Below are 27,251 nucleotides of genomic sequence, written 5' to 3'. Positions count from 1 at the left end.
TCTAGTTGGCGTTTGCTGTATCGTGTGCCGGCATCCCCTCGATTTTCCCTTTCGTCTCTCTTTCACACTGTAGTGCGCCTCTCAACCTCTCTGTCGGAGTCTGTCTCGGTGTGTCACTTGTGTAGGTGCGTGCCTCTGTGCGTGTGGTTTCTGTTTCGTTCTTTGCCATTTCCCTCATCTGCTCTTGTACTCGCTCTTCTGCATTTTCTCGTTCCTCCCCCACACTGTTCTCTCTCCTTCTCTATCTTGTTCGTTTGCTTTTTGGCGTGTATCCGTGATAGTGCGCCTGTCCCTGCGTTGGTGCGTTGCCCGGAAGTAGGCGCCGATCCTTCCCCCTCTTTGGCATCACAGAAGCCTCGTCTGGGTTCACCAGTGACCCCTCTCACTTTCCCGTGTCCCTTGTGGCGATTCTTCCCCTTTACCCAACCCAACAATCCACTCTCTCATTTTGTCTCGCTTCACCACTGCCGCCGCCGCCATCTGATCTTCCCTGAGTATTCTAAGCCATTAGGGTGCTTTTTTTCTTCGGTTGCTGTTTATCATCACCATCTTTCATATCGCCTCCGCGCCTGTGTGGTCGCACTTGTGTGTGTGTGTGTGTGTGTCACTGGTCGCTGAGAGTAACCGCGCAGAACCACCGCGCCCCCCCCCCAAAAAAAGAAAAAACACGCAAGTGCACCACTCTTTTTTGTCCGTACTTGTGTCGACCTGCATCGTTTTCTTTTGAGGAAAAAAACGAACGGGCTCGTTCTTGCGGCTTTCTCATTCGCGGTGGCCTTCACTTGTTCGCCTTTCTTTTCTCAATCTCCTGCGCGTCTTCTCTCTCGCGCTGATTGTTGCGGCTCTCTGTGGGGCGTTTATTCTAATTCTTGTGTTTTTGCTTGTACATAGACAACTCGAGGCAGACAACGAGAGAAAGAGGGAGCGAGTGAAATTCCTTTCAAGAATGAGAAGCTAGATCGTCTCTCAACGTCCGCATACACCCACTCACACACACACATCCACACACACGAGCACGAAGTCACGTACTCGAGCTTGCAAAGGTTTGCATTGTTGGTCTTCTATCCTCTCCATTTTTCTTTCAATAGCTTATTGTTGTTATTCATATTTTCTTTCCCGTGCTTGTCCCCTCTCCCTTTTTCTCCTGCGAACGCGCGCTCTCTCTCTCTTTCCCTGTGCGGAACCGTGCCTCGCACCATCAAGCGACAACCGTTCATTCCATCTCGAAGAAGGGAGACGCTCAAAAAGCCAAGGATTGGACTTGCAGGATGGATCACTACGACGTCCTCGAGGTCATCGGTGAGGGCACCTACGGAGTCGTCTTCAAGTGCCGAGATAAGCGGACTAATCGGATAGTGGCAGTGAAGCAGTTCAAGAGCTTCCAGTCGAATGCGTACGTTCGGGTAGCGATGCTGCGCGAGCTGCGCGTCGAGCAGCTGCTCAAGGGCGAGCCCAACGTGACACAGCTCCTCGAAACATTTAAGCAGAAGAACCGCCTGTACCTTGTCATGGAGTACATACCGCGTAGCCTGTTAGACCTGCTGGAGGAGGCACGTCACGGCCTGCCCGAGGACTCGTTGATGGTGCTTCTCTTCACCATTCTCTTGGGTATTCGCTCCTGTCATCGCAACGGCATCATCCATCGTGATGTAAAACCTGAAAACATCTTGGTGCGCGACGACGGCACAGCCTCCCTGTGTGACTTTGGGTTTTGCCGGCCACTTCCCCGGGAGCTTCAGCCGCAGCCACAGCAACAACCACACCAGCTCTCCACCTCCTCGAAAGATGTCGGGTCATTGGCTTCACCGATGACTGGGAATAGCAGCTTTGGACAGGGCTCTTTGCAGTCACCATACAGCACACCGCAAATGCGCAACGGCGCCTCGGCCTCAACAGCCAACTCGGCAGTGCTCAGCGAGCTTGTCCTCGCTGATCATCAGGCGATCATGACAAACTACGTCGCAACGCGGTGGTACCGAAGTCCGGAGATGCTCCTGGGGATGCCCAGCTATACGTACGCCGTCGACATGTGGGCTGTGGGCGCCATCATGGCGGAGGCGATTGGCGGTGAACCGTTGCTGCCCGGCAAGACAGAGCTGGAGCAACTCTCGCTTATTCAGACCCGAATCGGCGATTTCCCAGCGGCCTACGAGGCGGCGGTGCGGAAGAGGAACGGCGGCATGCTGCGCACCAAGTCGACGCAGCAGAAGCCACGACGATCACGCGACGCAAGAGGCGGTGCGCAGGAGAATGTAGAGGCAAAGCAGGGCACGAGCCTCTATTTAACCAACCATTACGGAGGAAGAATTACGATGGCTGGCATGGACTTACTTCATCGACTTCTTCGCGTCGACGCGGCGGAGCGCATCGCCGTCGAGGACGCTCTTGAGCACCCCTACTTTGACGATATACGAGGGAGGTTCGATGTGGCGGTGAATGGGGATCATGCTGCCTTCAGCAGCCAAGATGCCTGCCACAAGACAACAGAGATGCAGGCGACCACGGCACACCAAGAGCCTTTCCCTCCCCTTACTGCCACCCGAGCCATCCACTCCACTTCGCCCTTTTTCTGCACGCCCGGTGTCGCTGGTGGCGGCGGCTCGCCTTGCCTAGAAGCAGTGGCACCACCGCTGGTTGAGGTACCTATTTCTCTGCTAGATAAGAGTACAGAGGTGCAGGACGACGGAGGTAGCCCTCTGCCGATGCCGTGTCGCGCAGCGCGCTCACCTCGCTTGACGAGTGTCGCGTGGGAGGCATCAGCTTCTTCGTCTGCATCGCGCGCAGCTTGCGTTGTTGCCACTGGTGACTCCTCGCTGGTTAACTCGTCGAGTTTTTCGTTGTGGACTTCCTCGGACACCTCAGCTAAAGTCGCGCCGCCGACTGACGTCACGGCTGAGGAGGGCCACGATCCTCTCCCACAGCTGTCTAGCGTGCTTGTACCACTTGCTCTGGAGTCACCCAAGGTGAACGAGACAATCACTGACTGCGCAGCTGCGGCACGCGACAGGGCTGCCGGGGACGGCAACTCGCCACCTCTACGGCTGGTGCTGGAAGAGGTCAAAAGCGGTGGCCGGGTAGTACCGCGTTCACAGGCGGCGCGTGAGGGCACCAATGCTCATGCCGTTCAGCACGACGCATCAGTGATAATTGAGGACTGCAGCTCCACCTCCCTGTTCCAGAGCCTGCAGGGCCACCACAGCCCACGAGATGTGCGGCTACTTCGGCGGCGCACATCTAGCCTCAAGGACAGCGCGAGGGTCCGGGCGCTGACGCGAGCTGGTTCCCTACCAATGAATGCGTTTGCACAGGAACCCGGAGGTGCTGGTGGTGCTGCATGCGAAGACGTGGTGGGTGACATGGACTTCTCCACCCCTCTTTCTTTGCCGAAGACTCGGCGAGCGACGAAGAAAGAAAGAGACGATGTGATGAAGACCCGACCACTACCTCACAGAGGCACCGCTGCGAATGCATCTCGTACCAAGTCACCGTCCTCTCTGTTGGCGCAGTCATGCTCTTTCAAGTCGATGCTCGCGAGTCGTTCAAAGCTGCAGGAGCAGTCGCTGGCACCTACTGTGGTAGAGCCTCCCTCTAAACATCGTCTAATGCACTCTGCGCGAGAGGGCCACGCGGAAAAGCTGCGACACCTCAGTGGAGCGATGAGCGCGCCACGAAGCCAGGGCAGCAGAGGCGGCGTCGACAAGAGCACCGCGGCAACGTCGAATGGCGCACGCCCATGCAACAACAACTCAGGGACGTCCATTGCGCTACCGAGTACGCGTGGCGGTACTGGCCGTAGTGGCGGGCTGGCCTCTGTGGCGAAGGAGCGGCGTTCCAGGACTGGTAAAGGCCGCGATCGAAGTGTAGGGCGTGTCTTTCCAGCCGCCCCATCCTGTGTGAGTGAGACTGCTCTGGCCTCTTCTTTTCGTGCGGCTGCACAGGGGCTAGCAGAGATCTCGGTGCAGAGACACCAGGGAACGCCCAACTTGCATCCCTCTCCGCAGCGGCGTCGTCGCACCTGCACACCGACTGGCCGCGCTGGTACTGCAAACGGTAATCCCTACAGTCGGGCGCTGTCGAAGCCCCTCTTCGCCCGCAGCCCTCCAGAGGTGTCCGCAGCGCTCGCAGTAAGCAACACGCGTGGCGGTGATAGCAAGAGTCCTGGGCACTTGCGCTACGCATCACCCCAGCTGCCATGTGAAGTGCGGCCGCTGCCGGTTCAGGAGCGTGTTACGTTGCTGAGGGAGATAGAAAGCCTTAGCATCTCAGTGGGCACACCCAGCGCTGTGGAGGTGCTGGCGCCGGTCGCGGTTGTGCCTGCCTCTCACCGGCCAAAGTACGCTGAGTGGGACATTGACTCTAGTGGAGACGTTCACGGCAGAAACCTAGGAGGTGCTACCGAATTTCCCATTACCAGTGCGGAGCCTGTGGTGCCGACGTCTCAGCCACCTAATCAGCTGGGTAACGGTGTAAGACCCGACGAGGATCACTGCAGCGGTGATTCCGATTCCTTGCTAACGCTGTTCGAAACAGAAAAGCAGTTCTCAGCGATGACTGTGAAACGAGACACCGTAGCTTCTGGCACAACCTCAGCTCCTGGCAAACGCACCGCCGACAGCAAACCAGAGGATTATGGTTGGGAGAAATGCCTCCAACGACCGCCGCACTCCGGGGGCAGTACCAGCGGGTGCTCCCCTCGCATGGATTCGAGCTCGCTTGCCGGGATTGCCAGTACACACACCGCGAACGTCTCCACAGGCGGCAGCTGTCGCGTAGCACGCAGTCTCATTTTTCGGTCCTACCGCACGGCATCGTCGCCCTTGAGGCTGGCAGCAATTCACCCTTTCTCACCTACCAATCAGAGAGAAGGTCTACCCTCTGAACTGTCGATCAGCAACCACCATGAGAGCTTCTCCGCTAGTACTGGCATGTCTTTCAAGACTCCTCCGAATACTACAAACTCGGCCCACACACGCCGGCTCGCTCCTGCGCTGCTGCGTCATCACCACTTCACCACCGCTGCGGGTGATTACTCGCTGCAGACGCCAATCGCCCTCGGACCCGATCCTGTCTTTGGCAGAAGTTCCTTTTCTGCGCAGTCACCTTGTGTCGTGAGCAGCTCTGCGCGGTCGCCGTTTCTCTCACCAGCCCCCCAGCAACTCAGCGGCGTTGATGGGCAGCACGCCTTGATAGAGTCGCAGCTCCTGTCGTTGTCTGGGGCGCGGCAACAGCGTCGTCTCTCCAACCCCATCGAGCTGTCTCTCAGTGGCGAGTTGCTTGAGGACTCGGCCGCTGGCGTCCCACGTGGAGGGTACCGCGGCCACGAAAATTCAACCCTGCTCTCCTCCACTCCCCCTACCACCACGCATGACGACTTGGAGACAGTAGTGCTGATGGAGACTCCACCAGCACACCGGCACACCAATCAACAGCGTCAGCATCGAGTGCACAGCAGTGGCAGCTGGTCTCCGACACGCACTGGCATGAGAGTCACTATGTCATGTAGCATGCCAGACAACTCTACTACGTCGCGTGGCCTCGACCGAGAGGCCGATGAATCGCCAGCTCATCGTGAAAGAAAGGGCTCTGTTGCGACGGCGGATGTAGTGGACACCCCCGCGGGAGCTACGAGGCACAACACCGTTCCGGAGTTGTTTCCTGCCGCGCCAACGCGTCTACTGGGGTGCGACGAAGATGATGTGATCAGTATCTCCAACACGTCGCCACTGTCGATGCAGGGTTCGCTGAATGCGTTCGGCACGGTGAATGACATCTCCCGGTCATCACGAGAGAGAGTCGGGCTCTCCCTGGCGCCTCCCCAGCCGCTTCTCGGCGGATCGAGCGTGCTAAGCGCGCAACAGCTGCACGCCGGCGGAGGTCGTAGGAAGAGCCGCTTGATGCTCTGAGCGAGAGCACACTCGCCACGTGGAGGGGAAGGCTACCGGCTTTTGGCTCTGACGACAACTGAATTGCTCTCCTATGTGGATGCAGGCGTTCCGTTATCCACCGCGGGTGCACGATCCTTCCTCTCTCTCCCTCGTGTGTGTGTGGGTGTTTATGGATCGTCTCACGCTTTCCCTTTCCCTCTTTCTTCCTCAGCACCGGCGGCGCTTTCTCTTGGTATGGCGATGGCGCCCCATAACTCTTTCGCTTCTCTCCGTCTCTCCCTTCTTGTGATTGGGGTTGGGATTATGTGTGCGTGTGTGCGTCTGTGAGAGGGGTCGATGTATGCCCTCTGTGCGTCTCTGTTTCGTGGGGTCTCCTCTTCATCTTCTCTTTTGTCCTTCTCTGGTGTGGATGTCTCCGCCCTGCCGCGGCGCCCAACAACATCAGGAGGAAAGGAGAGAGCAAGACCAGAGCGCATCGCTTTACTCAATTGCAAACGCAAAAAAAAAAACGACCAGCACAGGCACTTTAGTATGCGTGTGTGCATGTCTACGCCTCTCTTGAACCGGGGGTATTACCTTAGAAGAGAGGGCAGAGACAGACCACGATTCGCTATGAAATGCTGCATGCGTCACTTCACTAGGTTCAGGGGCAGAGACGTGACTGCGAGCGCCACTGCCTTCTCTTCTTCCCTCCCTTCCTTGCTTTTTTTCACAGTGATGCGAATCGCCTACTCTGTCACCGGAGGCGGGGTATCCGTTATCGTGGATACGATGCGCACAGGCACACAGCCTAGCCTTTCCTCCACGTCTTTTCAGCCTCTAAGTCCTGCTTTAGTCTACTCCTTTATTTGTGCTCGCTTTCACTGAACTGTTTGCACCTATCACATTTCCTTTTTTCTTTCATTCTTACGTGTACTTCACGTGGGTCTCGCCTTGTTTTCCGCGTTGCCCTTTCAGGGTATCCGCCGCTTCTTCCATCTCTCTCCCTTTGCTCACCCCCTCGCCTTTCTCTCTTTCCCTCGCGCTGCAACGAAAAGATGGTCGGGAGCGCGTCTCCTGGTCGATACCTCCTCTTCGTTCGATTCGCCGTTTCTTTCTTTCTTTTGTGTTCCCTTTGCGCCTCTCCGCCCTCGCTCCGCCCAACATACGGCCAAGTCAATGGGTACTCGCTACCCTCCCCTCCTCCCTCCTCTTCCCCCCTACACAAAGAGGCCGACACAGAGTCGCGCAGGTGTACGCACCGCTGCGCCCACCCACATCCACCCACCATCGGTGCTCTTTCTGCTTCCTTTCCGTGCGAAACGTGAGTAACTAACCTCCCTCTACACTTTTCATTATCGTTGATGCTGGCAGCTTTCTAGTTGACTCCAAAATGGTCAGGCGATATTGCCTAGCGTCCTTTGTATTAGACGCGTTTGCCGTTGTGTCGCAGGCCCCTCTTTGACACACATGTTTATACAAGAGCTCAACTTCTCCGCAATGACTTCCCCCCACACGCACACAGCCTCTCTTGCGCTCTCACTTTTCGCCAATGGGTTGCGCGCTGTTGAGGGTCACCGTGGTCGTGTTGCTGTATGCTGGTCTCGGCTTTGGCGCAGCTGGGGGCGTGCACCATCGGCATTTGTGTGAGTTGGATAAACCATGTGGTACGGCATGCCAGTGAGCATACGGGTCGCGTCTTCTGCAATTAGGGGCCTGGCTGCCGATCCGCATGCCGGTTTTCACAGATGGCATTACCGGCAGCAGCCGGCGCTGCTTCAACTCGGGCCCGAGTCGACCCAGTATCGATGACGGCAGGGTGACCTGTGGCTTAGAGGACGTTCTCACAAGAGGAAAGAAGCGGGTGCTCCTGGAGCTGATGATCTCACCTCCCATTCAGCTGCTCGCGGAGCGTGCTGAATGTGCAGAGAGAGAGAGTGGTAACACTGTTGTTGGCTTCTCCATCCAGCGAGATCCCATCTGCGGCCAGCTAACTACCCTCACCATCCACATGAAGACCAGTATAAAGGACGCCGACTTCTCTCTCCCTTCTCCACACCTTTGGCCTTGTGGGAAAAGAGAAGGGGAGGGGGCTCGCTGCTGGCTCTGTGCCTCTCGCCTTGTGCTCGTGTGTGTACATACGCACTTATACATGTCTGTGTGTGTGTGTGTATTTCCCTTCCCGCTTGCCCTTTTCTCCACTCCATCCCCTGACGGTGTGCGCTGTGCTGTTTTCCTACCACGTCTCCCTTAAGCGGTGCTAGCGCTGCTACGCATTGCCTCTTTTCGTCTTGAGGGGGAAACGCCAAGAAAGGGCCAAGAGACAACAGCTCATCTGCGCCCTTGTCTCGCCTGCCTCCCTTTTCTCTAAGCAATAGAGCTGGACATTGACCTGCCACGAAGATAGCTGAATTAGCCAAGGAAGAGAAGAACACGTGTGGCTGTGACCACGGACTCGCTCTTCTTCCTTGCGATATCCATCACGGGTGCTAGAGGAGTAGGGGATGGTATAGTGTGACATATCTGGGCAGACCTGCTGGCGCTGCTGGTCCGTCGCGTGCGTTTCTCATTCCCGTTTCTCCTTGGTCATTTTGGGCCTGAAACAGCACGACAAAGCCGACAAGCTTGCAAAATCACTTGTGTCAGAGGCACGGACGCCAATTGCATGGACCACAGATTCGGTGACCGGTCCCAGGCACCAGGCGGGCATCCTCTGCTATTCACATGACAGCCACCACCGCTTCTGCCCTCGAGCAGGACCTTGGACGCGGCCCCCTCGGATCAAGGCACGCCACCCACCTGAGTCCGCCTGACTGAATGCGCAGCACACATCAGGAGGAGGAGCGAAGAAGGACAGGGAGAGTCCATCAAATGCATAGCCTAATTCAACAACAAGAGGGTGGTTCGTTCTAGACGAGAAGGCTTTAACAGCCGCAGCGGAACACGAGGTGTAAGGGAGATGCGTTTTTATGCCCCTATTAGCTGACTGGTAGCAGAATGGATATAGTGTGTGTGTGTGTGTGTGTATGTGTGTGGGGAGACGAAGCATTCCTCAATAGGACAACAATGATGCTCTGCTGGAAGCGCACTAACGGGTAGGTAGTACCGATGCGCCTATACCATTTCCCCATTAAATTATTCTGATGGAATCTTTGCCTGCTAGCGCTGCTGTTCTGAGGCGAACAGTGGTGCCTTCACTTGTTAACTTGAAATCAATGGCCAGCTTGTGAGCGTTTTCGGGGCTTACTTCTCCCCCGCGAGGGGCTTTTTCGGCATCGAAGAACGTGCGCACCGCAGTGTGGCACACGAGCTCAGAATGTGTAGTATTTTGTGGTTTGCTTGTTGAAGTCAACGACGCTAGCTCCCTCATCCTGTCTTCCTTTAAATTTGCAGCTGTCTTTCCACCTCTCTTCTCTGTTCACTTTGGGCACCCTTCATGAACGCTGTTGGGCAATTACGTGCAACGGCGCAGCTCAATCTAACGTAAGCAAACGCCCGCAATAGTCCACCTTTTTTTGTTGCCTCATTTTCCCACCCGTATGTAGTCGCCTCCCTCCTTCTCTTCCCCTCGCCCATCATCATCCTCATCATCAAGACGTCTTCCACTGTGGCTCACTGAAAGGCATCGCGCGCGCTTGCACACGAGCGCCTTTCTATTTACACATTCGAGTTTTGCGAGGACTCTGGCGTGCGACACAGGCATTACATCTCTCCAGGCTTGAAGGGCGGCGGCGAAGCCATTGCTTCTCTCCTTTTTTTCCTGTGAACTCTGCTTCGTTACTCTTGCGTGGGCATTTCTGGCCCCGTGGTGCGCTGCTCAAGCACTTTGGCGCTTGTGAGGACTGTGTGTGCGTCGGCGTCGAAGAGTGGGTTGTCCCTTTTTGGGGCGTTTCTTTCGAGCGCTTTTTTTGTCGTTTGTGCTTTTCAGCCCCCCCTTCCCTCACCCACTCCCGCCCCGACAAATCCTCGCTGCCGCGCTCGACTGCTCTAGATGCCGCAAGATCGCAGTGAGCAGCTAGAGGAGCTGCGGCGGCAGTTCCCGTCAACCTCCGTCGTCACGGAAAGCGCGCAGGAGACGGTGCTTAAGGTAGATCATGCGCTGCGCATCAGCCCGACAATCGAGTATGCCCTCTCTCTGTACGTTACACTGCCCTCGTCGTTTCCGAAGGCTGCGCCGAAGGCGACGATGCCGTACTGCTGCCACAACGTCCCTATCACGCCCCCCAACATCAACCCTTCTGAAGCGATGGCGTACCAGTGGAGCGTCGCCACCTCCACCTTGGTGGAGGCGGTCCGTAATGCGTTTCAGAACGCGGCAGATTGCTGGGGCCCTGTAGAGCCTCCAAGCTTACACAGCGTCACGCTGCAGCTGAGTGGGGAGACGGACCGACTGCTGCGGGACCTGGTGATCAACCCAAACTGTCTCGACGCCTACTGCTACCAGCTTCCTATTGTGAAACTGATGCGGAAGGTGAGTCGGCAGACAATGAGCGAAATCGAGCGAGTTGCGAACGAGAACACGACGCTGCGCAACGAGGTGGAGACGCTGGAGGCGAAGGTGAAGGGCCTGCAGCAGCGTATCGGTGAGCAGGTGTCCCAGTTGCAGCAACTGGGACAGAATCCACTCCTCACTTCCGTCGGCACTCCCGAGGCCCTTATCAAGACCCTTGAGGATGATGTGCGTAAGATGAGTAGGGACTGTATGGTACTCGGAAAGCGCGCCATGGACGCCTACAAGGTAGACAAGGGTGATTTTCAGGATTTGCTGGATCAATACAAGGCACAGTCCAAGGAGATGCACATACTCGACTTGAAGCGGATATCCTATCGCGCGCAGTGCACTGCGAGCTGACACGATATGAGGTGCATTCGAAGACCATGGGGCGATTCTGGACTAAGCCATCCGTCCTACGGGATGAGGGAGCGATCCACTACCGCCCTCTTCCTTCTACTCCCTCTCTCTCTCTGTTTGTCTTTTTTTTTTCTCCTCCCATGCCCACTTTCCGTGTATTGCGTGTGTAAGTGTGTATTCTCTCTGCCTTGTTCTTCGTTCGTTGTGGTGCCTTTCTTGTCTCGCGTCTCTTCATTGCTCCTCTGCTGGCCAAGCACGGGCCTCAGTGACGGCATCAGTATTCCTCGAGACGCGCGCGTGTTTTGTCTTTCGTTCCCTTTTTGCCGATGCAGGGCGGGGGAGGGGGGAGGCCTGCAAGAACGACTCTCTTCACTGGCGCAGAGTTTTTTGCCTCTTCTCCGCATACGCCCATCAAGGGCCTCTTGTTGGCTTTCTGCTTTCGTGGACGGTAGGAGTGGAGGGGACGCGGCTGTCGGTGGTGGGCACCTTTTAGGTGAGCCTGGACACGCATCTCCATGCGATCCACTCCTCTACTGCTCTCCTTCGCCGTAGTCGTGGAGCTGAAGGGCGTGCGCTTGTGTGTGTGTGTATGTCTGCTGACTTCTCTTTCACACACATGCGCACGGAAAGGCACCAGCTGCGTCTACCCTTCATCTCTAACGACTCTCTCACTCTCGCTATTCGCGTATCGTGTGTTCGTAGGGCAGCATACGCGCGCAAATGAAGACACATACTTAACGGTAGAGCTCCACGACAAGAACAGAAACACCGAGGAGTAGGCCCACCGAGAAAACCCGCTTCACTCGCCTCTCCCCTTTACTCGCCGGACCGCTGAGTTGGTGTGCGTGCTGCTTGGAATCACCACGTATGGGAGTACCTCTACGCCAGTGCCCTAGCATTTCCACCGCCCTTTTCCACTTCCAGTAGCAGCTGCCGCAGGTTCTCGTCATCCTCGTCTGTGTCTCCTTGCACAGGCGGTAAGGAAAGCGAAGTCACCCAAGCGAGATCTGCTACACCCTGTCAGATAACTCCATCTCCTTACCTGAGTGGTTCGCGTCGGCCTTTCTTGACTACGTGTGGCATGTCCCGAAGAGAGAGAGAGAGGAGTCGAGCGCAATACGTCATCAAGTCACTATCCCGGGTTTATGTAAGGGATGCGTCTTGTAGCGTGTGTGTGTGGGTGTGTGTAACACGTCTGCCCTCTTCTGTGGCTGTACGTCTCTCGCTCTCCGCTTTCTTCCCATTTGCTGATCCACACTTGTCCCTCGATGCCTACGCTCTCCTCTCCATTTGTACTCGCCCCCGGCCCCCTTGCGCTCTGGCGCCATTCCACTTCCCGTCGCTTCTTCTTTCACGTCAGCGGCGGCCTCCCCGTGCCATTTTTTTTTCTTGGTCGCCTCGCTCCTCTTTATTCCACCTCGAACTTCGTGAGATACGAACCCCTGTCCCCCTCACATAAATGCACGCTGAGGAGGAGTGGGAAGCGAGGGCGAGGGGTGGGGGTGGGGTCGAAGGAAGGAGCAGAGGGGCCACAATGCAGTTCCTGAGGCGAGCAGGCACAGGGAGATGCAGACGTACTCCATGGAAAAAGAAGAGCGAATAAATGAAGAGAAAGAGTGTCATTTCTGTCCATGGGTGTGTGCGTGTGGCACTTTGTGCCTTCCCTTCCGCGACTCTTGCACTTAACCTCAGAGAGATGCTCTGGGCAGCCAACGAAGTCGACTCTCTCTATGGGCGGATGTGCGCACGCTGGTGGGGGAGCGGCCCAAGGGACGCCGAGGATGCGTCGTCTCGCATCTCTGTCGCTGTCATGTTATCCACTGCTCTTTCAAACCATCTTCTTCTCGCCTGCCCCTTGCCCCCGCCCACCGGCGCCTTGCTTTTCTCGGTGCCAATACCTCACACACCCACGTACTTTTTCTCGTCCATCAAGTCGTACGCACTCGTGGCTGTTTGGTTTGTGTGTGGGGTGTGTGCTTGTGTCCCCCCAATAGAAGGTCTTGGCGGTTTCGCATTGGCTTTTCCTTCGTGGTGCTGCTTTATATGAAGAGCTTCGACTCCCATTGGTCCCTTTATACGCAGAATTCACATCCCTTTTCCACCCGTCGGTTTTCGTGGGCCTACGGCGCACAAAGCCGCGACCGAAGAGCAGCTGCTGAAGAGAGAGAAAGAAAGACGCGACTCATGCGCATAGTCGTGCAGAGGCGCACTATCTGTGTTTAAGGCTGACCTTACAAAGTAGGTTTGAAGCGATGCCTGACTCTGCCTCTGCGTCCTCGTCGTCTTCTGGGAGTGGGCCACTCCCGACCCCAGTGAAGACGGTGTGCATGAAATGCCATCAGAAGGCCATCGAGTTTGAGACAAACTCATGCCATCATCCCTGTTTCTGCAGGCAGTGCGCCATGAAGTGTGCATCGGGCGGGAAGTGTAAGACGTGTGGTCAGATGTACGCTGGCCTCACTCATGTGAAGCGGTAGCTTTACCTTGTATGGGTTGCGGTAAGGCGTTAAGCGCGATTCGCGTGCGCTTTGCTGATGATGAGGACTCTTTCTTCGTTAGCTTGCCTCGCTTTTTCTGCGCCTCTTCACTTATGTGTGTGTTTTTTGCCGCATATCCGCATCGCATCTCCCTCCGGATCCATGTTTTGTGACCTCATTCCTCTCCCAACTTCTTCTTAGCCTGTACCGGTGGCTTCCATAGGCAGGGATGAGCAAACCACAATTGTGTCGGTGCACGACCCCGTCGCGCGCTCTTTGCGCGTGAGTAAGGCGTGGAAACAGCCACGATAGCAACAAGAAACAAAAAGTAACACCGCAACCCCTACATTTCCCTGCATCTCTTTCCACTCAGAATTACACTCTGTGATGTACTGCAACTGCTGCTTGTGTACCTGCCGCTGCCTCCTTCATAGCTCCCGTCTGACCCGCTCCAGCTCCCTACCCACACCACCGTCACTGCACGCAGTGCTCTCCACTCTCACCCTTGCCTTTCCCTTTTTGTCCACATTCGCGGTTGCAATGCGCGCGCAGCGCAAACCATACTTCGATCTACAATCGCACATCCACTCCATCGAAACAAGTTCATCCCTGTCCCTTCCTCTTCGACGCCTCCACATATGGTGGCCGCGCGCGCACACACACACACACACACCTTGCCCTCTTCGTCCTTCACAACCGTTTTTCTTTCGTTTCATATTTCGTTCGCCGTTGGTTTTCCTCTCTCTCCTGTTTCTCTCCCCCCTGCCGCTTTAGTGTGTCAGTGATTGGTTTTGGACTCGCTCTACACATCGTCGTCCTCTCCCTGCACAGGTCGCTTCGGGTAAGTCTTGCAAAAGGCTACTCAAAAGGAGCAAATCAGCTAGGCGGAGAGAGAGTCCGAAAGGGTGGCAGCGTGAGTGCTCCTCTTCCATCGGCGTAAAACTGCACGGGATAGGGGAACGTGTGCGAGAGACGCAACTGAGAAAAACGCACTAGACTTCCCTAAGTAATTTTTTCTTCTCTCGTCTCCTCCCTCCGTGTCCAAAGCACCGGTTGCGCCTCTGTTCGCGTCTCCGCTGCACCGCCACACGAACACGAGCCCTTTGTCCTCTGAAGGGCTGCCTGAACACTTGAAGAGCAGCGACAGCAGTGGAAGTGCAGTGACAGGCGTCCCAGATCCAAGGTGCCATCACCCCGATAGAACTCGTTGCGGACTGCTTTGTCTTTCTCGTGTCTCGTGTTGACACACCTTCGTTGACCTCCTTGCCATAAAGTCGTTGACTTTGTTTTCCACACTCCCCACCACCACCACCACGCTCTCGGCACGTCCAGTAGCTTAAAAAAAAAACGAAGAGAATAGCCGCAACACTCACAAGTCCCCCTCCCTCCATCTGTCGTGATAAGCCCCACAGTCTCTTTTATCTCGGATTTCATTCCTTTCCATTCTTTTCTAATGACTGAGGGCTCTTTTTCTTTCTGCTTGTTTGCTCCCCTTACGGCATCTCCTCGTTTTCTCACCCCCAGACGGCACCTCTGCCTGAATACGTTCTCCTCCTATTGTCAGGGAATATAAGGAGTCTGCGCAATCACACCAACAGGACGCCATCACTCTTGTTTTTCTGTCGTTCCTTTGATTTTTTTTATCTGTATCTTCACGTGGTGTAGTGAAGCGTCTTCTTGACTTCTCTCTCTCTGTCATCGGCTTCACCCATTCGCGTCACCTCCTCACGGTGGCCCGCTGCACCTCACAGTTTCTGTTTTACTTCTGGCGTTCTTGTTCAAGCGGTTCCATTGTAAGTACCCCCCCCCCCTGCGGTGTCTTTCTGTGCTGTTGTGCGTTGACGGCTGTGTTGTGTGTTGATCTGCCACGGCTTACGTGTCGGCCTCGCTCTTTTTTTTTTATCCGTCTATCTTTCTCTGTCTGTGTCTCCGTGGGTCCATGCCATTGGAAGAGATACTGTTGTACGCGGCGGGGGCCGTTCTCGGCCTGTGCTGCCTCTTCGTCTACAACAGCTTCTTATCCTCCCCCTCCTACATGGAGCACTACTTTCAGTTTGCTGCGGTCAAGTACACGGATGATGTGAGAACCCTACCACAGGCAATGAACAAGCCCTTCTGGAGTAAGATCTCGACCTGGATGACAGTGCTGATGATTTTGCCGATGTTTCTCCTGCAGTTTGTCATGCTGACACCGTGGGTACTGCGACAGAAGGTGCAGTACCGCATCATTACAGGTGCCGTCTTCTCGCTGGTTGCGGCGCTGCTCCTTCCCGTATGCGCGGCTGGCGGTGGTGTCAGCGAGCGCTCTTCCATGGCTGTGCTGATCATTTCCTGCATTGTGGCTGGCGGTGCGACAACCGTCCTGCAGTCTGCTTTATTTGCTTTATTCGGATCTCTGCCTACAAAGTACATAACGGCGCTCGTGATGGGGGGTGGATTCTCAGGCAGCGTCAGCTCTGTGCTGCGCATTATCATCACGGTTGCCTTGCCGTCGACTTTTTCGGGAGTGAAGACGGGTGCCGTCATCTTCTTTTCGATTGGCATAGCACTCATGGTGGTGGTCATAGCAATCACCGTGCTTCTGCGTTTCAGTCCTCTGGTCCGCACCTATTGCAAGGACTACGGCCGCTCCTGTCACGGTGCCTTCTGTGTGCAAGGCGAGGGGGAGAAGAGTCAGCCACCACAGGAATGTGTTTGCGCTACGGCTCCCCGTTTGGATTCGACGCCGACGCAGGAGAGGATGGCGGAGAATGGCGCGGAGAAGATGGGGATCGCTATGGGGGCGGCGCAGAATCTGGATGACGGTGAGCCCCAGGCCTATACTACCGGTAAGTGTGAGAACGCCGCCGGGAGTCCGCTTTCTTGGCAAGACAACGATGCTAACGTGGTGGAGGCGGAGGCGAGCGTTTTCGCTGTGGTGCGGAAGATCTGGCTAATGCTGGTCTGCCTGGCAGCGAGCATGTTCACGACCCTGGTGCTGTTCCCCGGCATCGGCCTCAGTGCTATGTACAAGGAAAGTAACGCCACAGGCGGTTTAACCCCGGCTAAAGACACGGCGTGGAGCAAGGAGGCGATCATGCCAATGGTCGTCATCCTAATGTTCAACGTTGGTGATACCATTGGCCGCCTGATTGTCAACTTTCAAAAGCTGTGGTGCCCGCAGCGCTTCGTGCCTGTTTTGGTGGTGGTGCGTGCCATCGTGTGCGTCATTCCGCTTGCGCTGGGCATCTGCACACCCAGGGTGATCAACTCGAACGTCAACCCCATTGTGGTCTTCCTGCTACTTGGCAGCACGAACGGCTATTTACTTGGCCTGGCGATAGCGTACGGAAGCGGCGACCCGCGCTTGACAACTAAGGAACGCGAAATTGCTGGGCCATGCATATGCTTTGCAATTCTCGGGGGCATCACATTCGGCTCCGTGGTGAGCCTTCTCGTTCTCACGTTGGCCCTCTAGCGCAGACACGCCCACCGTCATGAGGAAAGGGGCCTCGAGCGCGTCATGTGATGCTGCGGTTGGGACTTAAACCAGTTTTGCTTCCCTCTTTTTGCCTTCTTGATAGCGGTGCATTGTGTGTCTTTCCAACGCTCGCGGTCCCCTTTTCGTGCCGAAGACGAAAAAAAAAGCGGAAAGAATTCGCTTCAGTAGAGCGAACTGCTCGGCTTCCTAGGCCCTCCCCTCTCTGTTTTACCACCTCCCACTGATCTCTTTAGGTCTCCTTCCTACCTAACTCCAGTGCTGCTTGTGTGTGCGTGCGTGACGCTCTGAGTGGGGGACTGTGACTTTCCTTCAGGGCAGCACCCCTGTGTCCTTGCAGTTACTATCTTCACCGCCCTTCTCTTCTTTACCTTGCCGCAGTATACGGCCGCACAGCTCTTGTCTGCGCTTTCAGCCGCTAATGCTCATTAGCCAATTACCGACTTAGATCACATGCCATCTTTACCACTGACTGCTGTACCCTTACTCCCCCCCCCCGCACACACAACAGTGGTTCCGACGAAGGACGAACAAAGAAACAACGAACCACTGCCGTTAAACCCACACGAGCAACTCAGTTTACGACGCGTCTCTTGCGCGTATCTCACCTCAGCTGACACACAGTGGTTATTCATCTTCCATCATCCTCGTTCAGCAGAGAGCGTCACTACACAGTCTCGTTCTTCTTCACAAAGTCGTACGTGTTGCGCCACTAACGTTGCATTTACACTGCGCTAATCGAAGGAAAGCAACAACCTCCACTGCTGCCCCAACAGCCCCCTTCCTCCCCCAGAAGAGGCACCGGTCTTCGACAGTGCACCGAGGAACTGCATATACACTAGATGCACCAATCATAGACGACCCCCCTCCTACTCACGCTTGAGGAATTCTCACCCTCACATCATACATAAACCAACAACAGAAAAGAAACGAGAAGCGGGAACGAGGAGTGCGCCAGGCGAGTCAATTATTCCCTCTTCGCTGTTGCTCGCAGCGTCACCCATCTTTATTCCTCTGCTCAAGCACTACTGAAACTGCCGCTCTCAGACACTGGGCTCTGTCGTTAACGCACCGAGGTCGCTCATTGTCTCAAGAGATACACATAACCTCTCGTACCGAACACACCCACACCCACACACGTACTCCTCTTCACTGCCGACAACCCTTCTACTTCCCTTCTTCTTACTCACCCACCAACCTTCATCATTTCTTTCTTTCGCTTCACCAAGCGTGCGCACATACGTATTGTTGCCTCTCTCCTTTCTCTCTCTCTCGGACTCACGTACACGCCTCTCCCCCGTGCTACCGCCGTATACACCTGCTCAAGGTTGTGTTGTGCATTCGGGTTCATTCAGCGCCTGTCGGCTTTCTTTTTAGTCGCGTCTTTTCTTTTACATTTTTGTCCACCCAAACTACGATTCTCACTCGGTTGCTTTTCGTTCTCCACTGTGTGTGTGTGTGTGTTTCAGGCTGAGCACTCTGTCGTGCAACTCTACGTTGGCTCTTTCGTGTTTTCCTCCACTCCTTGCAGTTCTCTGTTCCTACCTCTCAACGACTTTCACCTTCCCCAGCGCCTCCTCTTCGTATTGCCCTGGCACTGCACCGCAGTCGCGTGTTCTCTGCCTTTTCCTGCAGGTTCGTGTAGGTACATCTTGCCTCGCTCGACACTCGTGCGCGGTCTACTGCGTGGCACTGACACGGTATCTTACGCGTCCCGCTACCATCTTTTTTTTCTCTTTCCGAGATGCAGACCCGTTCCAAGGCCAAGACTCGCCGTGGTCGTCCGTCGGCGCAGCCTGTTGAGGAGGTTGAGGTGATGGAGAGTCAGCCGCAGGAGTGTCTCCAGAATGAAGAGCAGGTATTTCAGCCGCAGCAGGGCACAGGGGTGGCGGAGCCGAACGCAAGTGGCTTTCGTGTTATTCAGATCTTGGAGAACTACGGCGTGGCCAGCTCGGACATCAAAAAGCTGATGGAGTACGGCTTTTACACGGTCGAGTCAGCGGCTTATGCCCCGAAGAAGGCCATCCTGGCAGTGAAGGGGATCAGTGAGAACAAGGCCGAAAAGATTATGGCAGAGTGCGCCAAACTCGTGCCGATGGGCTTCACTTCGGCGGTTGCCTACCACGAGGCACGCAAGGAGATCATTATGGTTACTACTGGCAGCCGCGAGGTGGACAAGCTTCTCGGCGGCGGCATCGAAACTGGAAGCATCACGGAGCTCTTCGGGGAGTTCCGCACTGGCAAGACGCAGCTCTGCCACACGCTGTGCGTGACATGCCAGCTGCCGATCTCGCAGGGTGGCGCGGAGGGCATGGCGCTCTACATTGACACCGAAGGCACTTTCCGCCCTGAGCGCCTTGCGGCAGTGGCGGAGCGGTACAAGCTGGACCCGGAGGATGTGCTTGCTAACGTGGCGTGTGCGCGGGCCTTCAACACGGATCACCAGCAGCAGCTCTTGTTGCAGGCCTCCGCCATGATGGCCGAGAATCGTTTTGCGCTCATCATCGTTGACTCTGCAACCGCCCTGTACCGCACAGACTACAGCGGCCGGAATGAGCTCGCAGCACGGCAGATGCACCTCGGCAAGTTTTTGCGTTCACTGCACAACCTTGCCGAGGAGTATGGGGTGGCGGTGGTTGTCACGAACCAGGTAGTGGCCAATGTGGACGGCTCGGCACAGATGTTTCAGGCGGACGCCAAGAAGCCGATTGGGGGTCACATCATGGCTCACGCCTCGACGACGCGGCTTAGCCTGCGCAAGGGTCGCGGTGAGCAGCGTATCATCAAGGTGTACGACTCACCGTGCCTAGCTGAAGCCGAGGCAATCTTTGGCATCTACAATGATGGCGTTGGTGACGCTCGAGATTGAACGGTGGTGGATATGGGAAGGGGGCACGCAGACACTTCTTCGATGCCTGCAACCCCGCAATCTCCCCTGATTAAGTTTTCATTCAAAAGTGTCGCCCTGTCTCCTCAATTAGTTCTCTAGCCATTCATCATACACTGCTCGTGCTGTTCTTTGTTTTCTTATGATTGAGGGCCTACAGCGCAGTCACTCGTGATGGCGTGTGTGTGCGTGCGCACTTTGGTGTGGTGTGTGACGGTGCTGCCTCTTTCTCTATTGTCAATCAAGTGCAATTCACGTTGTGCTTGTCTGCCTGTTCCTTTTCCCCTCTTGGTGTGCGTGATTGTATGATGCCTTGGGTGGTGTCGCCTCTTTCTATCCGTGCTGTCGCTGTTTTACTTTTCGATATCGGTTGGTTCTGTTTCCCCTCTGTCTCACCTGCTGGCACCCCTCCTCTCTCCCCTTCCCTCTTTTCTCCCTTGCATGTTGGTACGTGCGGACTCCATTCAAAGGCCTCTTCGGAGTGCATTTGTGTGTGTGTGTGCGTTGAGGAGGGGTGTCGCCATCCGACCTCCTCGCGCTGTTGACTCTCCTGTCCTTCCCTTGGATTTGCAGGCCAGGCGCAAGAGGGAGGGAAAAAGAAAAAGGCGATGGCCGCACTGTATGCGCACCCACGAGCTTCAGATACGAGAGGTCACAGGACTGTTCTTTCCTTTTCGAAGTCATCACGGCACACCAGTCGTCATCTTGGTAGGGAATGGAGGCGGTCGTGGAGGGCTCCACACAGGAGGACAAGCAGACCCATCTCAAGTAATGGGGCGGAAACGACTACACAGTGAGATGGATAGAAGCCCAGGAGAAGTTAGAGAGATAAACTAGACACACCCGAACACTCCGATGTCCCCCCCCTAGCCACTTAAGCTGCCCACATCTGTTTTCCTCAGTACTCTTCCCCCCTTTGCCTGTGCTTTCCTTGCTCCCTCCCCGCCTTACCGTCTCTTCCCGTATCTCGCGGCGTGTTCATGTGTGCTGCCTTGGCTGTGCGGGTTGTGGATGTGTTCATTGTGACCCGGGGCGGGGGCGGGGGGGCGTCTGTGTTTCTTCTCTTCGTTTTGCGGTTGCAGCTGCATTAGTGTGCGTGTGCGTGTGTGTGTGTGTGACGGTCGCCTTTGTTGAAGGAGACACCAGCAAAAGAAAGCGGCAGATGGCCGAGACTTGAGGTGGGTGCTTATTTGTGCGCGCCAATGGAGCGGGACACGAGCTGCACAGAACACGACCAGCAGTCTTTTCCTTGTCTGACTTTTTTCCTGATAAGATCCTTCTCTCTTCTGCACGAGCGTGCTCCCCCACTGCACATAGGGATGTGTGCGCGCTGTTTCATCAGTTCCGTTGTGCCGAAGCGAAGAGCGCCCTCGTTTGCTCTCTCCCTCTAGAGCTCCATTCCCTTCATCCTTTCTCCACCTCTGGCTACCCTCATTGCCCCACTGCATCCTTCACATGTTCTCCTTGTTTTTCTCCTCGCTTCTGGGTGAAACATCACTGCACTCATATTTACATAGGAATAACTAGACAAGGAGGAGTTTCGCGTCTTCTACCCTTCAGGGCCCCTCGCGAAAATGACGACCAAGCGCCGCAACCACGGACGTTCGAAACCCCCGCACAGCCGCGGTCGCGTCAAGCCAGTCCACTGCTTCAACTGCGGCCGTCTGACTCCGAAGGATAAGGCTGTCGGTCGCTTTGTGGTGCGCCGCATGCTGGATGCCGCTTCCGCCCGCGATGTGGCGGAGGCGTCCCCGGTGTACGGTGCGAACTTCCCGATGCCGAAGCTGTACATGAAGCAGCGCTTCTGCATTGCGTGCGCCATCCACAGCCGCACTGTGCGCGCCCGCCCGGTCGAGAGTCGCAAGACGCGCTACACGAAGAAGGTGCCGTTCCGCCCGGTCGGTAAGAAGTAAAAGAGTTCGCTAGGGGCGAAGGGATAGGCGAACTCTTCCCACTGAACGGATGAAACACAACGTAAGAGTGGCTGTTTGGTGCCCAGGGTGAGGGACAGCAGTAGAGAAACGCTGCTGCGCTGAAGTGTGACAAGACTGTTCTGCCGCTGTCTATCCTCATGCCCTCCCTATCCCGCTCTTCTCTTTATCGTTGTCGCTGTCTTTGTCCCCCTGTTCACGTTGATCCCTGTCGTAATGTGTTATTTCACGGGCACACTGATTGCCTTCGTTTGTCTTCGTATGTTTTCTCTCAGTCTTGTTTTTTTTTTTTCAAAGAAAACGCAGCAGCCACAACAAGAAAAGTGAACAGCGGCAGGAGTGACAAGAGCGTTGGTCGATGTGCGCCCTCATCTGGCGTGAGATGGGAAGGACAGTAAGAACACATGTGCGTGGGTTTTGCATGCACATGTTCCTCGGTAGCGAGGACGAGGTTGCGCTAGAGCGAGGATGCGGCGACGCGGAATATCTCCGTGGAGTCAAAGGGGATACAGCTAGTGCAGGTTGCATGCATGTGCATCACGTTGTGTACTAGGCTGCTCCCACCCGACGCGCTGTCCTTTTCTTTCGGCATCGGTGCAAGTTAGTTGGTTGAGCGCGTTTCGCACGTTTCTGTGAATTTATGATTTCCTCGTGACTTCCTCCCCCACCTGCACCTTCAAGTGCGATTTTCTCACTCTTTTATGTCTTTCCGTGACCAAGGACCTCCAGAAGATAGGCGTCTTTTAATCGCCACCTCCCTTCAGCGGACACACGCCGGCGCTACAGCGAGTGAGAGCAGCTCAAGTGCCACCGAGTTTGGTGCACACGCGCCCACGCAAGCGCGGACGCACTCGCAGGTGTTCCCCCAAAGGCACGCACACACAAGCATACAGACCCAAATACCCCCATACGGTACCATACATTTATATTTTAGATTTTGACTCTCGGCGCACTGAAATCACAAGCAAAACGGCTCTGCGAAGCCGCGTAGGCGGCACCCATTAACATTTGTTGTTGTGTTCCACTAAGGCGATGACGAGCATCGAGAAGTTGCAGCTGTGCGGTGTTCGCAGCTTCGACCCAAACCCAGCAAATCAGCAGTTTATTCAGTTTCAGAAGCCTTTGACGGTCATTCTCGGTAAGAATGGTGCTGGCAAAACCACCATCATCGAGGCCCTGCTGAACGCGTGTACGGGGGCCATGCCGCCTGGCAGTGGGGCTGAGAGGGGTTCTTTTGTCTATGATCCCAAGGTCGTTGGCGAGACAGAGGTCAAGGCGCAGATTCGACTGATTTTTACAGGAAAGGGTAGTAAGGTGATGCAGGTTATCCGCTCCTTCCAGGCTACACGGAGCGCTCACCGCGTCACTTTTACCACACTCGACAACACCGTCGCTTTCCAGGACTCGGCTACCGGGGAGGTGATCTCCAGCACGTACCGTTCCAGTGATGTGGACCGTGTCGTACCGGAAATGTTGGGTGTGTCGCCCGCTGTTCTGACACACGTCATTTTCTGCCACCAGGAAGAGTGCAACTGGCCACTGGGGCCGCCGAAGGATGTGAAGCGTATCTTTGACGACATCTTCGCCGCCACCCGGTACGTCCTCGCACTGGACAGGTTGCGCGACAACAGCAAAGAGTTCCGCCGCCAGCTGAAGGAGCACGAGGCAAGTCTGATGGCCCTACGGGAGCACCGCGAGCAAGCGAAGCAGCTGGAGCAGCAGATTGCGCAGAAGGAAAGCCTTGTCAAGGCCATTCAGAGCCGCAGCATCGGCATCGAGCCAGAGCTGCGGGGCCTGTGCCAGGCACGGGAGGAACTGCGTGCAGTGGAGGAACAGATCGAGACGCTGCAACGTGAGGTGGCGGTCACCAGCGGACGTCTCGAAGAGCGCCGCGAGGCCATACGACGCATGGGTGCACCTACCACAAGTCAGACACTAGAGGATTTGCTCGAAATACGCCGCTGCTTTGGAGCGCAGATGCAGCAACTCGAAGAGAGCCTCGTGCGCGATACCAAGCGCCACGATGCAGCCGCAGCGCGGCGGCGCATTCAAGAGGAGGAGATGTACAAGTGCCGCTCGAACGTGCAGCTGCTGGAGCGTGAGGCGCTGGTGCACAAGGGGAATGTGGTGCAGCTTCGCGAACTTATCCAGCACTTGTCCAGCGAGTACGTCCTGAGCGAAGACAGCATTGATGAGCTCAGCCTGCAGCGGGTGCTCCAAAAGGCGGAGGTGGCCGTATCAGCCGCACGTCAGCGCATTTGCGCTGCCACAGAGTGCGTTCAGCAGCGTATTCAAGACGCAGAGGACGGCGTGCAGGGCAACTCTCGCGCGGTGGATGGATGCAACAGGGAGATCGAGATGCGCGAACACGCCCTGGAAGGTGTGTGCCGCCGCATCAAGGAGAACGCCGCTGCCATCTCGGCCCTTGGCGGCGACGGGTGCCGCACACAGCTGCTCCAGGTTCAGACCGAGGTGGAAGAGCTGCAGCAGCGTGTCGCCGCCGCTGAAGTGTTGCGGAAGAAGGGCGGTGAGGCGAAGCGCAGTCAGCACATTCTCATGGAGTTAGAGGGGCAGAACAGTGCGGTGGCCCAACTGCGCGAGGAGATGATGCAGCAGAAGTTGATGGAGCGTCAGGGGCACGATCTGGTGTTGCTGCGTCAGCAGGTCGACGAATCCAATGCGGCTGTGGCGACGGCGTTACAGCGAGATGTACTCCCGATTTTGCAAGAGATCGGCATGCAAGTCCCACAGGATGTGGGTGCTGACACCTTCTCATTGCAAACTCTAACGTCTTTGCGCACCCAAACCGCTCAGGTACAGCAGCTCAAGGCGGAGGACTTGCGCGCGCTGCAGACACGCGTGCTAGAGCTAGAGAATATGTGTGCCATAGAGGAGCAGCAGATGTCCTACAACACCAATGAGCTAGACCAGTGTCGCCGCTCTGTTGATGCCGGCACTAGACAATGCTCCGGTCTCGTCTCTAACATGGAGGACTACGAGCAAATGCTACTACAGGCCAGGGAGGCAGCAGAGACGGCGTCGCAGAGGCGCCACGTCCTGGAGACCCTTGCGACGTGCTACCACGATTTTATGGTGGTGGCGAGGGAGAAGGGGATGTGCGCCGTCTGCGAGCGTTCCTTTGAGAGTGAGGACGCGTTGGAGCGTTTTCTGACGCGAAATGCAGCCAAACAGCGCACCAGCCCCGATCAACTGGCGGCTGTGGAGGCGGCCGTCACCAAAGCCCAGGTGACCTACGAAGGTTTTGAAAAGCTGCAGAACGTCGTGGCGACTGTGCGGCGGAACTTGCCGCGTATTCCAGATCTGGAGGCCGAACTTGAAGCGCTTGAGGAGAGGGTGAAGAAGAATCGAGCGGAGCAGCGCAAGGTCTCTGCGGCCCGCGATGCCTCTCAGCATGTGGTGCATCAGCTAGACATCGTGTTCCAACATCTGTGCAGAGTGTGCACCATGGGGGAGAAAACGGTGGCACTGCGCGACACACTGAGGCGGAAGGAGAAGGACGCTGAGGCGGCGCAGGCGGAGCAACAGCGACAGCCACAGATACGACGAATGCAGGGCAGCGGCGACGGTGCCGCGGAAAGAGTTCAGCTGCCGCAGCGCTCCTTTGAGGAGCTTTCTGAGGCCTACGCGGCTTCGACGGAGCGGCTGCACCAGCTCAACAGGCAGTTTGCTGAGGCCCAACGGATGGAGTGCGGCCAGGACGAGAATGCGGTGCATCGGCAGCTGCAGGAGCGCAAGGCAGCGCTGTTTCAGGCGGAGGTTGCGGTGGCAAAGCTGGAGGATCTAGAGACGGTAGCTCGTGAGCTGCAGGAGGAGGCGGTTCACCACCGCACGCGACTGGAGGAGCTGAAGGTTCAGGCAACAGAAGCGCAGCGTAGCGTGGAGGTGCACCAGTGGCGCGTTCTGCAACTGCGTACCGAGCTTCAAAAGGTGGAAGCTGCCGAGCGCGGCGCTTTGGACACAGCGGAACAGCAGCTCCGCCAGTTGCAGCTTTCACTGCCTGCGGTGCTCAGCTACGTACAGAACGGCTGCAACCAACGATTGGAGGGGCTTCGGGGGCACCTACGCGAGACCGAGAGCGCGTACGAGGCCGCGACCCAGGAGGAAGAGGAGCTAGCCAGTCGGATTAACGAAGCTCGGACGACGCTAAGTGACCAGCACCGCCGCTCCGCTGACATGGACCGCCAGATCGATGTTCTGCAGCAGGCGGTGTCCATCGCGGCCGACGAGGCGCGCCTGACAGAGACGGAGCGCACTCTCGCCTCGCTGAAGTCGGACCGCCTGCACGACGTGGAGCAGCTATTGGGCGAGGGGGCGGGACAGGCGAGCCTCGCAGCACTGCGTGAGATGATCACCGCCAAAATCACGTCGCTAGAGAAGATACGCGCGCAGCAAGACGGCAATACGGAGGCGATGCTGCTTGATGTGAGTCAGCTGAAGCAGCAGCTGCGTGGCGACAAGTACCAGAACATCGAAAAGCGTTACCGGTCGACTTTTCTGAAAGTGCAAACGACGGAGATATCTATCCAGGATATCGAGAAGTACTACAGCGCTCTGGAGAAGGCGGTGCAGTCGTACCACCAGGAGAAGATTACACAGATTAACCAGATCATCGCGGAGCTATGGCGCCTGACGTACCGCGGCAGCGACATTGACACAGTGGAGATCCGGTCAGAGACCGAGGGGACGACAACGACTGCGGCGCGGCGCAGCTACAATTACCGCGTTGTCATGAAACGTGGAAACAATGAGATGGATATGCGTGGTCGCTGCAGCGCTGGGCAGAAGGCTCTTGCCTCGATCATCATTCGGCTCGCGCTGAGCGAAGCCTTCTGCTGCGACTGCGGTATCCTCGCCCTAGATGAACCGACAACAAACCTCGACGACGACAACGCTCGCAGCCTGGCGGACGCGCTGCGGACCCTCATTGAGGTGCGGAGGGCGGTGAAGCACTTTCAACTCGTTGTTATCACGCACGACGAGCAGTTTGTGCGTGCGTTGGGTGGCCAGTCGCTGGAGAAGTTCTACTACGTTCACAAGGATCGCGAGGGTGCCTTCTCGGTGATTGACGAGCGCACATTTGACCAGCTCTTTGCGTGAGGCGAGAGAGACAGTACTGTGCGCTGCGCAACCGCCATCTCTCAGCCACTCTTTCTCGTTCGTTGCCGTGGCGTGCATGCGTGTCGTCCCTTTCCACAGCTGCGCTGTTGCAAACATGTGCTCCGTCGATTGCTCCTGCCGTTTCTCACTGCTCAGCAAGCTCTTTGTGTCCTCGCTTCGAGGATGTGTAGGTTTGTCGGGGCGTGTGCGTGTGCTTCTGCGAACCGATTCTTACACACTTTTCTCGCTCTCTCTTCTTCTCTAGAGCTCTGTTGGTGCGGTTGCGGGGTGTCTGCCACCTGCACTTCTGCTGTACGGCTGCTGTGGTTCTCGATGCCGACGTGTTTTCGCCTTGTTCTTATGTTGTTCGCTGCTGTCCTTGATGTGATGAGTATCAGCCCTCCCCCCATCGCTCTCCCTTTCAGTCGTTGGAAACGCAGCTGCCAGCCCCTTCTTTCCTGTGTGGTTTTCTCTCGTTTCCCAGCATGTGCTGCGGATGACGAGGCTCTACGTGGGCGGCAACACAAGAGGTGGCCATGTCGTATCAAAAATAAAGTCAAACGCATTGGGCGTGATGCTGCTGTTTTGAAGGGATGGAAGAGAGATCTACGTTAGCGCTCCACTTTCACCTCTTCACATGCGGG

The 27,251-nt window shown here is 56.3% G+C and overlaps 6 protein-coding genes across 6 annotated transcripts, besides 1 other annotated feature; all 6 read left to right on the top strand.

The window, feature by feature from the left end:
* Positions 1 to 1,268: 1,268 nt before the first annotated feature.
* Positions 1,269 to 5,903, top strand: MPK8 (mitogen-activated protein kinase, putative; the record flags this gene model as incomplete). Its single annotated transcript, XM_010702098.1, has 1 exon — positions 1,269 to 5,903. One exon carries the CDS (start codon positions 1,269 to 1,271, stop codon positions 5,901 to 5,903), a length of 4,635 nt encoding a protein of 1,544 aa, XP_010700400.1.
* A 2,330-nt stretch (positions 5,904 to 8,233) lies between these two features.
* Positions 8,234 to 8,805: a repeat region.
* Positions 8,806 to 9,855: 1,050 nt separating this feature from the next.
* LPMP_280580 (hypothetical protein) lies at positions 9,856 to 10,716 on the top strand (the record flags this gene model as incomplete). Its single annotated transcript, XM_010702097.1, has 1 exon — positions 9,856 to 10,716. The coding sequence occupies one exon, from the start codon at positions 9,856 to 9,858 to the stop codon at positions 10,714 to 10,716; it is 861 nt and encodes a 286-aa protein (XP_010700399.1).
* Positions 10,717 to 15,132: 4,416 nt separating this feature from the next.
* On the top strand, positions 15,133 to 16,650 carry LPMP_280570 (nucleobase/nucleoside transporter; the record flags this gene model as incomplete). The annotated part of the gene is made up of 1 exon (XM_010702096.1): positions 15,133 to 16,650. One exon carries the CDS (start codon positions 15,133 to 15,135, stop codon positions 16,648 to 16,650), a length of 1,518 nt encoding a protein of 505 aa, XP_010700398.1.
* A 1,765-nt stretch (positions 16,651 to 18,415) lies between these two features.
* On the top strand, positions 18,416 to 19,540 carry RAD51 (DNA repair protein RAD51, putative; the record flags this gene model as incomplete). The annotated part of the gene is made up of 1 exon (XM_010702095.1): positions 18,416 to 19,540. One exon carries the CDS (start codon positions 18,416 to 18,418, stop codon positions 19,538 to 19,540), a length of 1,125 nt encoding a protein of 374 aa, XP_010700397.1.
* Positions 19,541 to 21,132: 1,592 nt separating this feature from the next.
* On the top strand, positions 21,133 to 21,471 carry LPMP_280550 (ribosomal protein S26, putative; the record flags this gene model as incomplete). Its single annotated transcript, XM_010702094.1, has 1 exon — positions 21,133 to 21,471. The coding sequence occupies one exon, from the start codon at positions 21,133 to 21,135 to the stop codon at positions 21,469 to 21,471; it is 339 nt and encodes a 112-aa protein (XP_010700396.1).
* Positions 21,472 to 22,521: 1,050 nt separating this feature from the next.
* LPMP_280540 (RAD50 DNA repair-like protein) lies at positions 22,522 to 26,607 on the top strand (the record flags this gene model as incomplete). The annotated part of the gene is made up of 1 exon (XM_010702093.1): positions 22,522 to 26,607. One exon carries the CDS (start codon positions 22,522 to 22,524, stop codon positions 26,605 to 26,607), a length of 4,086 nt encoding a protein of 1,361 aa, XP_010700395.1.
* Positions 26,608 to 27,251: the final 644 nt, after the last annotated feature.

Source organism: Leishmania panamensis (genome assembly GCF_000755165.1).
Source record: "Leishmania panamensis strain MHOM/PA/94/PSC-1 chromosome 28 sequence".
In the NCBI taxonomy this organism is placed as follows: domain Eukaryota; phylum Euglenozoa; class Kinetoplastea; order Trypanosomatida; family Trypanosomatidae; genus Leishmania; species Leishmania panamensis.
The sequence above is the reverse complement of the archived record's forward strand: the minus strand, read 5'-3'. Positions and strand labels throughout refer to the sequence as shown.